Source organism: Anomaloglossus baeobatrachus, chromosome 5 (assembly GCF_048569485.1).
Source record: "Anomaloglossus baeobatrachus isolate aAnoBae1 chromosome 5, aAnoBae1.hap1, whole genome shotgun sequence".
Taxonomy (NCBI): Eukaryota; Metazoa; Chordata; class Amphibia; order Anura; family Aromobatidae; genus Anomaloglossus; species Anomaloglossus baeobatrachus.
Genome location: NC_134357.1, coordinates 370,816,403 through 370,832,269, shown reverse-complemented (window position 1 = coordinate 370,832,269; position 15,867 = coordinate 370,816,403). Strand labels below are relative to the sequence as shown.

The following is a 15,867-nucleotide window of genomic DNA, read 5'->3' as shown; positions in this document are numbered from 1 at the left end:
CACTAAAACTCTAGATAAATTCATTGAGGGGTCTAGTTGTCATAATGAGGTCCCCTGTGGGGGAGCTCCACTGTTTAGGCACCTCAGCAGATCTCCAAATGTGACATGGCATCTGCTAATGATTCCAGCATTTTTGCTTTCAAAAAGTCAAATGGTGTTCCTTCCTTTCCGAGCCCTGCCATGCGCCCAAATAGTAGAATTCCACCACATATGAGGTATCTACGTACTCAGGAGAAATTGTACAATATATTTTATGGTGCATTTTTTCCTGATACCCTTGTGAAAAAAAAGCTACCTGGTTGAAGTAACAATTTTGTGATAAAAATGTATTTTTCTATTTTCATGGCTCAAAGTTATAAACTTCTGTGAAGCTCCCGGGGGTTCAAGGTGCTTCCCAAACATCTAAATTCCTTGAATGGTCTGGTTTCGAAAATGGGGACACTTGTGGAGGAGCTCCACTGTTTAGGTACCTTAGGGGGTCTCCAAATGTGACATGGCATCCGCTAATGATTCCAGCTAATTTTGCGTTCAAAAATTCAAATAGCGCTCCTTTCCTTCCGAGCCCTGCCATGCGCCTAAACAATTGATTTCCACCACAAATGAAGTATCGGCATACTCAGGAGAAATTGCACAATAAATTTTATGGTGCTTTTTTTCCTGATACCCTTGTGAAAATGCACAATGTTATGGCTAAAGTAACATTTTTGTGTAAAAAAGTAACATTTTCATTTTTTCCTTACACATTGCTTTGGTTCCTGTGAATCACGTAAAGGGCTAATAAACTTCTTTGATATGGTTTTGAGCAGCATGAGGTGTGCAGGTTTTAGAATGGTGTCACTTTTGGATATTTTCTGTCACCAAGGCCTCTCAAAATCTCTTCAAATGTGAAGTGTTCCCTAAAAAAATGGTTTTGTAAAATTGGTGATGAACTTTGAACCCTTCTAACTTCCTAACAAAAAAAATGTTTCAAATATTACGCTGATGTAAAGTAGACATGTGGGAAACATTATTTAGTAACTATTTTGTGTGACATAACTATCGGATTTATGGGCATAAAATTTCAAAGTTTGAAAATTGCAAACTTTTCGCCAAATTTCCGATATTTTTACAAATAAACGCAGAAAATATCGTCCTAATTTTACCACTATTATGAAGCACAATATGTCACGAAAAAACAATGTCAGAATCACCGGGATCCGTTGAACCGTTCCAGAGTTATAACCTGTCAAAATGACACTGGTTAGAATTGCAAAAAAATGGCCCAGTTATGAAGGTGAAAATGGGCTCGGGGGTAAAGGGAACTTGTTAGGTAAAAAAAAACAAAAAAAAACCAAACCACTATTTCCTGCAGATTTGGGGTTAATCTGCAGGTTAATAGCGCTCTCAATCAGCTCAGCACCCGCATTAAGAGAGTGGCTGCTATGAAATTCAATTTATAACTCTCGGCAGCCTCAGGCTTTCAGTCATAGGGGTGGCGCCGTGGCAGTTTCAGTCACCGAATTGTGCATAATTAGCGGGGGCTGTAATCACGCCCTCGGCACTGATAGCCAAATTTGGTAATGTAATATCTACAAGAAGTTGAACAGTGGGTCCTAAAGGGTACTTTACATGCTACGACATCGCTAGCAATCTCATTAGCGATGTGAAATTCTAGATCGCAAGTGCGATCTTTCGAGATCGCACATGCGTAAAATAACCTATGTGCGATCTCGAAAGATCGCACTTGCGATCTAGAATTTCACATCGCTAATGAGATCGCTAGCGATGCCGCAGCATGTTACGTAGCCTTAAGAGTCAATGCTTCTGGTGGACCATTACCATGCAGACCGACACAAGAGGTAGGGTTGGGTTTTGTACATCGTCATGGTCCTACAGACGTGACCACTGTGGCTGCAGAGGTCACATGACCATCCGCTAAAAAAGTAGAACAGACATGCAGCAGGACTAGTTCTTTAAGCAAAAAAGGTTTGCAAGGCCTGTGCACAGCAGGTGTGTTGGTAGTCCACACGTGACCACTGGTCCAGTACTGAAAACCTCCTTCTATCTGCAGCCTCCCCAGCACCACTAATGATTAGTAGGCCCTATGACATCACTATGCTGTGGCACATTGCTCTCAAGATATTGCTGGGACCTAATAATCAGAAGAGGCGATGGGGAGGCCACATTGTAGGACTTTCACAGTGCTATGGTTCCGTGTAAACGGACTACCAACATGGCTGCTAGCCCAGAGTTATGCTAAACTTTTCACCAAACACTGGTTAGCACTGCTGGGATCCTGGCCAGGAAAATCTGCATGGAGTTTGTAGTCCAAGTGGTGGTTTGCTCCGGGCATACTGGTTTACTTTGAAGTTGACCTATCTTTAAAATAAGAAAACAAGATTGTGAGGAATTCATAACAAATGTGTAATTTTGCTGTCATGCAAATGCTCAATACAAACTCAAAATATGGCAGATGGAAGAGCTGTGGCGGCAAGGGCAGGGATGGGGCGGCAAGGGTAATGATGGTACGTGAGGGCAGAGGTGGGACGATGAGGGAAGAGTTTGGGCGGCGAAGGCAGGGATGGGGCGGCGAGGGTAATGATGGTGCTGTAAGGGCAGAGTTGTGGCGACGAGGGCGGGGATGGAGCGATGAGGGAAGAATTTGGGCGACGAAGGCAGGGATGGGGCGGCGAGGGTAATGATGGTGCCGTGAGGGAAGAGTTGGGGCAATGAGGGCAGGAATGGGGCTGCGAGGGCAATGATGGGGCGGTGAGGGCAGGGATGGGGCGGCGAGGGTAATGATGGTGCAGTGAGGGAAGAGTTGGGGCAATGAGGGCAGGAATGGGGCTGCGAGGGCAATGATGGGGCGGTGAGGGCAGGGATGGGGTGGCGAGGGTAATGATGGTGCCGTGAGGGAAAAGTTGGGGCAATGAGGGCAGGAATGGGGCTGCGAGGGCAATGATGGGGCGGTGAGGGCAGGGATGGGGCGGCGAGGGTAATGATGGTGCAGTGAGGGAAGAGTTGGGGCAATGAGGGCAGGAATGGGGCTGCGAGGGCAATGATGGGGCGGTGAGGGCAGGGATGGGGTGGCGAGGGTAATGATGGTGCCGTGAGGGAAAAGTTGGGGCAATGAGGGCAGGAATGGGGCTGCGAGGGCAATGATGGGGCGGTGAGGGCAGGGATGGGGCGGCGAGGGTAATGATGGTGCCGTGAGGGAAGAGTTGGGGCAATGAGGGCAGGAATGGGGCTGCGAGGGCAATGATGGGGCGGTGAGGGCAGGGATGGGGTGGCGAGGGTAATGATGGTGCGGTAAGAGCAATGATGGTGAGGGCAGGAATGAGCCGGCGAGGGTAATGATAGTGCGGTGAGGGCAGATTTGGGTCGACGAGGGCAGGTATCGGGCGGCGAGGGCAGACGTGGCACAATGAGGACAGAGTACAAGAGCTGAGGGCAAAGGTGGGGCAGTGGGGACAGGGATGAAATGCTGAAGGTAATCATGGCACGGTGAGGGCAGAGCTGGGGCGCCGAGAAGAGGTCTGGACAGAGACGGGGCGGTGGGGACAGAGATGAAATACTAAAGGTAATGATGGCGCGCTGAGGGCAGATTTGGGGTGCTGAGGGCGCGGTGAGGGCAGAGATGGAGCCGCTGAGGCAAGAGATGGCGCGGTGAGATGAGAGCTGGCGCGGTGAGGAGGGTAGTAGTGATGTGTCGTTCGCGAACGAGCCGATTCTTTGAGCCGGCTCTTTGAAGTGAACGATATGAGCCGAATCATCAAAGTGAACGAGCCATAAAGAGCCGCTTTTTTTTTTTTTTCTCTGCTTCAGGGGGAAGCAGGAGATAAGGAGAAGAGTAAAGTAAACACAAGCTCTGGGCAGGAGCTGACACTTAAAGCTATACACACATAGTGGTTCTTCCTTAGTTCAGTGGGCACAATTGAGTACCAGGGAATGATGTGCTAGGGTTAAGTTTTCTGACCTCGACTGGCACATATGGTAATGTGTAGGAGGAGAGGGCTCAGCTTGTTTGCTGATAACAATGATCATCTTCTCTAGGTATTAGTCAGGGTTCAAGACCACTACAGTAAAGACCTGACTAGTTGCTGGGTAATAGCATTTTATACCAAACATATGTAAAGAAGTGTATACAGCTTCAATCATTGTATAGAGTTAGTAATAGAAGTCAGCACTTAGTGTCCAGTGTGTGCACAGAACAGATGACCCCTGACATGTTCATTTAACCCTGTAAGGTTTTCTTTCTGGCATAAAAAAGAGAAAATCATTGATAATAAGCCATGTCTCCATTCCTTCAATGTTTAGTGGAAGCTGCTGTGTGTGTGCATGTGTGTGTGTGTGTCTGTGTGTGTGTCTATGCATGTGTGTATGTGTGTGTGTGTGCGTGTGCATGTGCGTGTGCATGTGTGTGTGCATGTGTGTGTGTGTGTGTATTTTTTTTTGTGACCACAATTGATATTTTTTTACTAGTTTGGTGACTACATACAACATATTCATTAGCCTCTATATGCATGTGTCTGTGGCGTTGTGGTGTCACAATTCTCGCAGTTAAGACTTCTTTTCTATTTCTGTTAACAAATCCTGGTATTTTTAGATGTAAATAGATCTGACATCTGCACACATCTATAAAACACTTTTTTTTGTATCGCTTCCTAATTATCAGTGGCATAACTAGAGTCTGGTGAGCCACAGTGTGAAATGTAGACCTGGGCACTCCCCCACCTTTCACACTCCGCGCGCACACATGTTGGTCAGATCATATGTATGGGCCCCGTGTATATATGTCCCTTATCCTGGTATATATGGTGTTCCCCTCCCACCACCATAGTCATCCAATTATTATAACGCATCCCCATATTCCTCCATATATCCCAATGTACCCTCATAGTCATTTATATATTATAATGCATCCCATAGTACCCCATAGTCATCCAATTATAATAATGCACCCCCATTATCCTCCATATAGTATAATACTGCCTCACAGCCCTCCATATAGTATAATGCAGCCTCACAGCCTTCCACATAGCATAATGCAGCCTCACAACTCACCATAGACTATAATGCACCCCCCTCCTCCCCCATAATCCTCTGGCGAGCGTGTACTCATTAAAAAATAAATCTGTACTTACCTCTCCTGGTTTCCCCGCAGCTTAATGTGACTCACGATATCGCACACATGTTGGTCAGATCATATGTATGGGCCCCGTGTATATATGTCCCTTATCCTGGTATATATGGTGTTCCCCTCCCACCACCATAGTCATCCAATTATTCCGGATCCGGACCGAAAACCACGCAACTGCAATCTAGCGACATCGCTGCATGTGACACCTTCACACCAGCGACTTCAGGAGCTGCACTATAGCTCCTGGAGACACTGGTGTGATGCTATGGCATCACACAGCGACATTGCAGGAGAAGTCGCAGGTGAGATCGTCACATATGACATCTCACCCGTGACGTTGATGCGGTGGGCGGGGTCACACGGTCATCAGCGACGTTGCCCACCACATTGACATGTGTGACAGGGCCCTTACTTTAATTCAGAGATGGGAAACTTCAGGTCTTGAGTGCCACACACAGTGTAGATGATTCAATTATCAACTGTGCAATACTAAAGACCCCGTCAGACAGGGAGGTATCACTGGCGATGCTGCTGCAACTTAGTAGGCATGGTCAAGTTACAATGACATCGCCAGTGTGTCGCCTCGTGTGACAGGGCAATTTCCCGCTGCCACCGCTCATCTCCTGAATTCGGAGGTTGCCTAGGATTGCTGGGAAACCTGGCGATGAGGAGCAGGCGATCTGAACACATTGCCGCGTGTGACGCAGCAATAGTGTTCTGACACATGACGGGAGCCATACAAAGTATAGCTCCCTGCCTCGCCTGGACTACAGGCATGTTCAGAGGCGATCCTCCACCAGTGTGACAGTACCATAAGGAAATCCTGAACACATGACCTGCAACCCTCCAGACCTGGAGGTCCTCACCTCTGCTTTAGTTGATCAATGTGTGATTGCTGTAGGGCAGCACCCGACACCTCGGATGATCAGCTCTTCTTAATGTTGGCCAGATTTCCCGTTATGAAGGTGCTCCGTCTTGTATGTAGTGACAGCGGCTAGATACCGCACATCCGCCCTCCAGCCATCACACATTGATTACCTATAGTAAGGCCAGGCCATCAATGTTAGTCAGGACAACCTCTATACATTTGTTTTATGTGCAATACTACCTCAATGACATTTATTGTCACTTAACTGTTAAAAAAGTTGGTATGTAACTAGTGTTGCATTGCCATATTGTGTTCCACTTGCTGGGACTTGTAGTGCTGTGCACCACCAGCAGAAGGTGGACCCATGCTATGTTAGCATTTAAACATTTCTGTTCCAGGTTGTGTTGAAATAAACTGATTTTGCTATTCAGTATCCTATGCTTCCATATTTTGGTGTGCGTACAGTATGTGTGTACAATGTGTGTATGTATGTGTGTACAATGTGTTCAGTATGTACAGTGTGTGTGTACAATGTGTGTATGTATGTGTGTCCTTTGTGTTCAGTATGTACAGTATGTGTGTATGTGTGTCCTTTGTGTTCAGTATGTACAGTATGTGTGTACAATGTGTGTATGTGTGTCCTTTGTGTTCTGTATGTGCAGTGTGTATGTGTGTACAATGTGTGTATGTGTGTCCTTTGTGTTCAGTGTGTACAGTATGTGTGTACAATGTGTGTATGTGTGTCCTTTGTGTTCAGTATGTACAGTGTGTGTGTACAATGTGTGTATGTATGTGTGTCCTTTGTGTTCAGTATGTACAGTATGTGTGTACAATGTGTGTATGTGTGTCCTTTGTGTTCAGTATGTACAGTATGTGTGTACAATGTATGTATGTGTGTCCTTTGTGTTCAGTATGTACAGTATGTGTGTACAATGTGTGTATGTGTGTCCTTTGTGTTCAGTATGTACAGTATGTGTGTACAATGTATGTATGTGTGTCCTTTGTGTTCAGTATGTACAGTATGTGTGTACAATGTGTGTATGTGTGTCCTTTGTGTTCAGTATGTACAGTATGTGTGTACAATGTGTGTATGTATGTGTGTCCTTTGTGTTCAGTATGTACAGTGTGTGTGTGTTGCACATATAGTGACAGGCAGCACAGTAATTGCAACTCGCCTTTATTTTCAGGAATTATAATCTTTTGTAGGAGCGACACATATCAGAGCACTGACTAATGTAGAAAGGACATGTACAAAAAACACCACATAAAAGAGGAGCGCGGGCCCTGTCCAGAAGAGCTGACAATCTGAGGAAACGGAAACAACAATGCTAAAAACTGTTTTTACTGCTTCACTAGATACATACAAGGGTGTAGAATGAGGTTCCCAATGTACAGGGGAGGTTCTGTATCATCACAAGGTGTAGCAGAGGGTTTTTTTAAAAAAAGAGCCGTTTTTTGAGCCGAAAGAGCCGATTCTTTTTGGTGAGCCGAGCCGAATGAGCCGGCTCATCAAAAAGAGCCGGACTGCCCATCACTAGAGGGTAGAGCTGGAGCAGCGCAACCGCCTCCTCACACCTGTACTGCTGATATATCACAGTCTGTTACCCAGGCAACAAGATCTTCCCGCTTCCCCAAGCAGCTCCTCCCCCTCAGTCACTCTCCACCAATCAGCTCGCAGAATCGGGGCGTGAAGTAAGTCGGAACCAGGAACCATCTAGCCGCTGCATTTTCTTGTCTCTGCCCGGAAGAGATTTTCGGTCGCGCCGCAGAGATGGGTTTCGAGTGGCCTTGGCAGTACAACTTTCCCCCGTTCTACACGTGAGAGACCTCCGTATTGTCGTGAGGGAATATACTGCATGACAGAGGGGAACATTTAGGGGAGAACACTCAGTGCCGTAGAGGTGCTTCTCTAAATAGTTCCCGTAGAAACAAGGAAGTGGAGTCTGGCTTAACTCCTTCATTGCTGGGTGAACTTAGTTTCTGTGTGACACTGTGCAGTGCTTCTCACGCTGTGGTTATGATGTGTAGTACTGTAGCAGTGCAGGCGCCACTTACACATTATCTCAATATTACTACTTTATATGTCCAGTACAGGGGAATCCCAGTAGATAGTGCACTGCCATAGCTTTACATGTTGAAGGGTGAGAGTACTATGCCCACAATTGCTGGAAAGTATATGGTGTATGCAGGACCAGATTAAGGTTGGTGGGGGCCCCTGGGCAGAAAATCTGGTGGGGGCCCCATAACGTTAACATTTTTAGCCATAACAGTAGAGCGCGAACTGTAGCATTTAGATATAAATCCAATGAACATGTATCTTACCCTGTTCTGCCACATTCAGATTTACAGTACTACAATACACACACTGTCCAGGATAACTCACAGCTGTCACCTATACACACAGTACAATACAGACACAGTCCAGGATCACTCACAGCCGTCACTTATACACACAAAGTAGAGTTAAAGGGAACCTGTCATCAGAAATTTAGCTTGAAACCTAAAAGTTTCCCCCTCTGCAGCTCGTGGGCTGCATTCTAGAAAGGTTCCTGTACTTTTTGTGGCCCCTTTTAAACCAAATTAAATACTTTATAAACTTGTACCTTTTTGCTATGTAAATTTTGTAAATCGTCCATGGGGGCGGGCTCTCTGCTGACCGTTGCTGTTCCTCCAGCAGATTTACGCTGCCCCCCAACGCTGAATTTCATATCTCAGGACGCCGCCCCTGGGCGCCCGTGGTCCCGCACATGCGCTGTACGACTGTAGCGGGACTGTGCACTGTGTGCACGTGTGACCGCTGGTGACGTTTTGCGCAGGCACGAGGTTATGGGCGGCGCTGTGAGTGTCATCAGCAAGTGCTGCCCATAACCTCGTGACCGCACTTTCCCCTCTTCCTCCAGCGTTCTGCGCAAGCGCTTGCTGGCCAGATGACCCGACGTCACCTCTTTCTCATCTTGCCCTGCTGCAGGGTAAGATGGGAAGGAGGTGACGTCGGGTCATTTGGCCAGCGAGCGCTTGCGCAGAACGCTGGAGGCAGTGGGGGAAAGCGCGTCCACGAGATTATGGGCGGGCACTTGCGATGCAATCACAGCGCCGCCCATAATCTCGTGCTTGTGACACATGTCACCAGGTGTCCTGGCGTGGGCGGCACCTCGGGCGCAGTGGGCGGCGTCCTGATGGATGAAATGGAGCGTGGGGGGATGGCGTCAATGTGCTGGAGGAACAGCAACGGACGCAAAAGAGCCCACCCCCATGGACGATTTACAAAATTTACATAGCAAAAGGTACAAGTTTATAAAGTATTTAATTTGGTTTAAAAGGGGCCACAACAGGACAGTAAACTTGCTAGAATGCAGCCCAGGAGCTGCAGAGGTGGAAACTTTTAGGTTTCAAGCTAAATTTCTGATGACCGGTTCCCTTTAAGGCTGCTTTACACGTTTCAATTACATATGCGATCTCGTATGCGATCACACACGCCCCCATCGTATGTGCAGAAAAGGCAATTTGTTGCCCGTGTCGCACAAATGATTAACCCCCGTCACACGTACTTACCTTCCATACGACCTTGCTATGGGCGGCGAACATCCACTTCCTGGAGTGGGAGGGATGTTCGGCGTCACAGCGACGTCACACGGCAGCCGGCCAATAGAAGCGGAGGGGTGGAGATGAGCTGGACGTAAACATCCCGCCCACCTTCTTCCTTCCGCATTGCCGGCGGGACGCAGGTAAGCTGTGTTTATCGTTCCCGGGGTGTCACACGTAGCGATGTGTGCTGCCTCGGGAACATTGAACAACCGGTCGTGCGATTTTTAGAAATTGAACGACTGTATGCGATCAACGTTTTAACGCACAATCAGGGTCGCACGTAGCTGTCACACGCTATGATATCACTAACGATGCCGGATGTGCGTCACTTACGACGTGACCCCACCGATACATTATTACATATATTGTAGCGTGTAAAGCCCACTTTACTCACATATTTTTTATTGATCCCAATGTTTAGGCAGCCAGGGCCGGCTCCAGGTTTTTGTGGCCTCCGGGTGAAAGAGTCTCAGTGGACCGCACGCACGCACGCACACGTACATACATATACATATTTGAAGACAAATTCAGAAAAATACATATAAACAGACAAATATATGCACGGTCATATATACTGACATACATGCAGACACAGACGCATTAGGGCTCATGCGCACGTTGCGTAATTCCATGCATTTACACTGCGTATAGCACTGCAGTGTAAATGCATGCGTCCTGCGTCCCCTATACAATCTATGTAGATTGTGCATGATACGTGCACACGTTGCTCTTATGAACGCAGCGATTTGGGTGCTAAAATGTTGACCCAAATCTGTGCGTTCATAAAATGAGCATGTCAATTATTCCGTGCACTATGGATGCAGCTCCCGCTCTGTCTATGGTGGGGACAGCAGCCATAGCGCATGAAATCGGCTTTTTTTGTACAGAAAAACTGCATCCATTATGCAGTGTTTCTGCAGCGATTTGACGCGCACATGTGCTGTCAAATCGCTGCAGAATATTCAGCAGTTACGTGCGCATGAGCCCTTACAGGTATTAATATGGGGAAGTCGCCAGCAGCCTCACTCACCTCTCCCGCTTGTTTCCGTCCAGCTCCTTCAGGACATGTGGCTGTGTTTCACGATGGCTGTCACTAATAACAGACATGACTGCACACTGACAGCACTGCTGTATATACATCACAGGAGGGGCTGGGGGCTACAATATATACATTACAGGAGGGGCAGGGGGCATAGACGTTACTGGAGTGGCAAACAGCTCTGGTGGTGTACTCATTACTGGGATGGGTGACATAGCGCTCCGGGGGACCCATATAGTTCTGGGGGGGCCGCACAGACTAATTCATATATACACACACACAGTATTGCTTCTTACACACAGCTTTGACACACACACACACATACAATGCACCCCCCATTACTCCATACACTCACAATAAAATGCACCCCTCATCACCCCCTACACACACACAATGCACCCCACATCACCCCCTACACACACACACACACACAATACAATGCACCCCCCATTACCCCCTACACACACACAGAATACAATGCACCCCCCATCACCCCCTACACACACACACACACACAGCACCCCCTACACACACACACAATGCACCCCCCATCACCCTCTCCACACACACACACACACACAATGCACCCCACATCACCCCCTACACACACACACACACACAATACAATGCACCCCCCATTACCCCCTACACACACACAGAATACAATGCACCCCCCATCACCCCCTACACACACACACACACACAGCACCCCCTACACACACACACAATGCACCCCCCATCACCCTCTCCACACACACACACACACACAATGCACCCCCCATCACCCTCTACACACACACACAATGCACCCCCCCATCACCCCCTACACACACACACAATACAATGCACCCTCCATTACCCCTCCCCCCACACACACAATACAATGCACCCCCCATTACCCCTCCCCCCAATACAATGCACCCTCCATTACCCGTCCCCCCACACACAATATAATGCACCCCCCATTACCCCTCCCCACACACACAATATAATGCACCCCCCATTACCCCTCCCCCCACACACAATATAATGCACCCCCCCCATTGCCCCTCCCCCCACACACAATGCAATGCACCCTCCATTACCCCTCCCCCCACACACAATACAATGCAACCCTCATCACCACCTACACACACAAATTACACTGCCCCATCACTACACAGTCCTGCCTCCCTTGGAATACAGTGCTCCTCCTCTGCCTGTCACAAAGCTGTGTTCCTTCACAAATGCTCCTTGTTATATGTCCTCAGCCCCTCCCCACACATCCCCATTAATTAAACCTGTCTCTTCAGCTCCTCCATGGAGCGCTTACCGCTACCCGACGTCTCCTGTATGCCGGCGCCCGCAGCACTGTGATGACGTCCGCAAGGTGCTGATCTCATCACGTTGCTGCACGTCGGGGGCGGGGCCCAGTCCCGGAGCACTGTTCAAATGTATTTACGTCTGAAAGATGCAAATACATCTTAATAGGAAGGAGGAAGCTGCGGTCACCGGCACCGGCTCTGCTGCGCTCCTCTGCAGTGTGTACATGCTGAGCACACAGCAGAGCCTGCACAGCAGAGCGCGCTGCCTCCTGCTCCTGCTAGTGTGCCTGGCATGTACACACTGCTGAGGAGCGCGGCGGGGACAGCAGATACAGTGGGCCACTACACCGTGCCCCCCCCGCCCCTCGCTGGGTATAGCTGCAGCACATAGCAGGGAGCTCATTGGCACACCTTTGACCCCGGAAGTGCAAGTGCTGGTACTTCTGGGGTCAATCAGCGTCCTGTGCCCGCAGTTTGTTTCTGCGTCTTAAAGACGCAGATACAAATAAATGGCGGTGCGCCAACACCCCGCGCGCCCTCCCCGAAAACACAGCTGATTAATTAGACTGTCCTTATGGGGGGGGGGGGGTGTGAAGAAAAAAAAAATGCTGACAAGTGCTGGTGGCGGGGGCCCCCTTGGAAGCTCTTTTGGTGGGGGACCCGGGGCTGAATCCCTGCCTGCACTGCCTATAAACGGGCCCTGGGTGTATGATACATACCCTGGCGGCGATATCAGCACAGGGGTAATAATGGCATCATCAGAGGAATAATCTTGTGCTTCCATGTATCAGCTCGATTCCCCAGATCGGAGGGCTCCACTGAAAATCTAGTTATATACTTTAAACGTATTAATGCTGGAAAAATGGCATCCGTGGCACCCATAAGAGGAAACCTGTCACATCGTATAACACAATTTACCTGCAGATCCGGGGTTAATCTACGGGTTAATAGTATTATGCATGTGCCAGACTACGGTACTGAATCCCAGCTCTTGGGAGAAAATGGACTTTATTCCTCCCAGGAGCCGATGATTTTAATTAATGCAGAAATGCCATAATCAATTAGACCACGTGCACATGTTGAATATTTGGAGAATTTTTTTACCTCCGTATTTGTAAGCCAAAACCAATAGTCTGTGTAAAGAGCAGAAGTGGTGACATGTTTCTATTACTTTTCCTCTGACTGTTCCGCTTCTGGTTTTGGCTACAAATGCTGAGAGACAACTGTCAATCAAAGTGCGGGAGCCGAATAGCTCAGATTTCAACGATTGTACTCACAAATACATACACGATGTGTCAGCAGACTGCGATTAATAAATACCTGAACTCTTGCTGTATAAGTTAAAGGGACTCTTTCGGAATGTTTTTGCTATGTAATCTGAAGTCAGCATGCTGTAAGAGATATGAAATTTACAGCCAGCCATGTCTCTTATCTCAGTCTACTTTTGTTTACCTGTTATGTTAGTTAAAGCCTCATATCTTTATCTTTAGTGGGTCTCAGCAGTGAGCTGTAGCCTGACTCCGCCCCTTCTGTGATTAGCAGCTTCGGTCTATGGAAATGTACACTGAAAATCTGGTGTGGGCGGGGGCAGCTCCCAGAGCTCTGCTATGTGCAAAAAATAATATTTTTCACTGTGTCAGAATGGCTGCAGTCACTAATCTAAGTGATACATCATTAGATTCAGAATCTCTTTGCCTATATCATGCTGCTCATAGAAGAGGTAGCAAAAATCTGCTGACAGATTCCCTATAAAAAAGCAAGTCTTTTTTAATCAAAGGGTGTAAACGCTGTACAACTACGTCATGGGGTACCTTTTTCTTTTTTTGTAGGACTGAAAACAGGTGACAAATGGGAGGAATAAGAGTTTTCTCCCAGGAGTCGCACTTTTAGTCAGGAGGCCAGGAGCCTTTCTAATGCTGTTAACCTGCAGATTATCCCTGTGTCTGCAGATAAGGCCTCTTTTACACATCAGTCAAAAACACACATTTTTCACTGACGTGTTAAAGATGCATATGGCCCTCTGTGTACCATCCATGATAGCACACGGAGATCAGCCACTTCTATACTCACCTGTCCACGCCGCTGCTCCTTGTGGTGCTGATGTCTCCCACTTCGCTGTCTGCAGCTGCTGCTGTCTCCCCTCTGCTGTTACTTCCAGGTCGAGGTGCAGTGAATATGCATGAGCATAATTAGTCAGCCTGGAAGCAGGAGACCGCAGCGGCCAAAGAGAGCAGCGCTGAACAAGGCGAGTATAAAACTCATTTTATTTCAAATATACGTGTTTTCTCTGGCACGTGTTACACAGATCACACCACTGTGTGGTCCATGTGACATCAGTGATGCTGGAGAAAAACGGACTTGTCCCCTTGCAGAACACGCATGTACGCCGCACGGAAACACAGTCATTGAAAAATCACTAATGTGTGCACAGACCCATCAATTTAATGGGTCTGCTCACGTCTGTGATTCCGGCACGTATTAAAGCAATAACATACGTACCATAATCACTGACGTGTGAAGGGGGCCTAAACAATGTTATCTGACATTACAGGTTCCTGCCGCCTGGTCAGAAATGTCCAGTGTTTGCTATTTTTTTTTCCCCCTGAGTATCTGAGTATTCTGTGTGGGTTTGGGGTTTTTTATTGTTTTTTTTTTTTTCTTAATCTGACATACGGTTCTGGCGGTAAGGGCCTTTATTTTAGTGCTAATTTGTATGGGTCTTTACATGTGGGTGAGGCTGTGGATAGGCAATGACTGACCATTGTGGGATATTCCCTTTAGGTAAGTATAAATATGTACTTGTTCCATGTTCCCGCCTATGTTCCTAATATACAGAATCGAGGAGAACCTGTCCGTTATCTTTGCATGTCTCATAAAGGCCCAGGGCAATACTGTATTATCTTTTTTCAGAATTGAGGTGTGCAGTTTCTCAGTTGTTTCTCCAGGAAATGGCTATAAATGTATTGACATCTGGGTGTTAACATTCCTCTTTATAAATCAGTTGTTTCCCTACAAATTATAAAACTTTGAGCACTTATTGAGCAGTGTGTAGAGATACAACTTGTTGATAAGGGAAATGATAACATCTCCTTGTCAATTTTATTATACATTTCCAGGAGGCCTGATGGATGGGCAACACAGTAGAGGGGTTTAGGAAAAGACCTGTCAGAAGAGCAATCAGATCCTTTTAAATATTTTATTAGCATATGTGTTTATTGGAAATAAATGATGGCTCTCAATTCATACCTATACTTTTATTTTTTGCAGGTTACAGCCTAATGTTGATACCCGACAGAAGCAGCTCTCAGCTTGGAGTTCACTAGTTCTGTCTTACTGCCGACATAACAAGTTATACACTATGAATGTAATGGAAATTCAGGAGAGCCCCTTGTTCAACAACAAGAAGATACAAAGTATCCTTTATGACTTAGAGATATAAAGCTCTAGCATTTCTGTATATGGAGGTCGCCTCAAAGAGGACCCTTCATTACACTTTTCATTTTGCATCTGGCAATCAAAGTGTTAACTTTTTTCAGTAAAAGTGGGTGTTATCAGATAGTTTTCACTTGGGCATGTACATTTTCTCCCTGTGTGATGCTGACCAATCATAAGCAGGCAGCAACACAGCAGGTTTCTCAGTTTGTAAGATGTAATGATACCGATCTGATCTCCTGGTCTAACCTCCCTCATGAGTCTGTGTGAGGGGAGGGACAGCACAGCTGACTCACATTGCAGACCCTTCTATCAGCTCTCCTGATTACTGACTGTCAGTAATGCTGTGAGATCAAGGCTGTTATTAGATCTCTTGGACAAAAGTAACCTGCCTGTTCTGAACTACTCCTGTGTGAGATGTAATAACACTGCTCTCACTGCAGACTGAGTACAAGCTGACCTCAGCAAATATAACGCTAAGGACACACAGGCATTTAGCATCCAATGTAAGAGCATCAAA

The 15,867-nt window shown here is 47.1% G+C and overlaps 1 protein-coding gene across 1 annotated transcript in view; it reads left to right on the top strand.

The window, feature by feature from the left end:
- Positions 1–7,683: 7,683 nt before the first annotated feature.
- VPS25 (vacuolar protein sorting 25 homolog) overlaps positions 7,684–15,867 on the top strand; it is a 31,639-nt gene continuing 23,455 nt past the window's right edge. The window contains exons 1-2 of the mRNA XM_075347612.1: positions 7,684–7,805; positions 15,183–15,328. Of these exons, the coding sequence (XP_075203727.1) occupies positions 7,759–7,805; positions 15,183–15,328 (193 nt within the window). The 5' untranslated portion in view covers positions 7,684–7,758. The remainder of the gene's footprint in view (positions 7,806–15,182; positions 15,329–15,867) is intronic.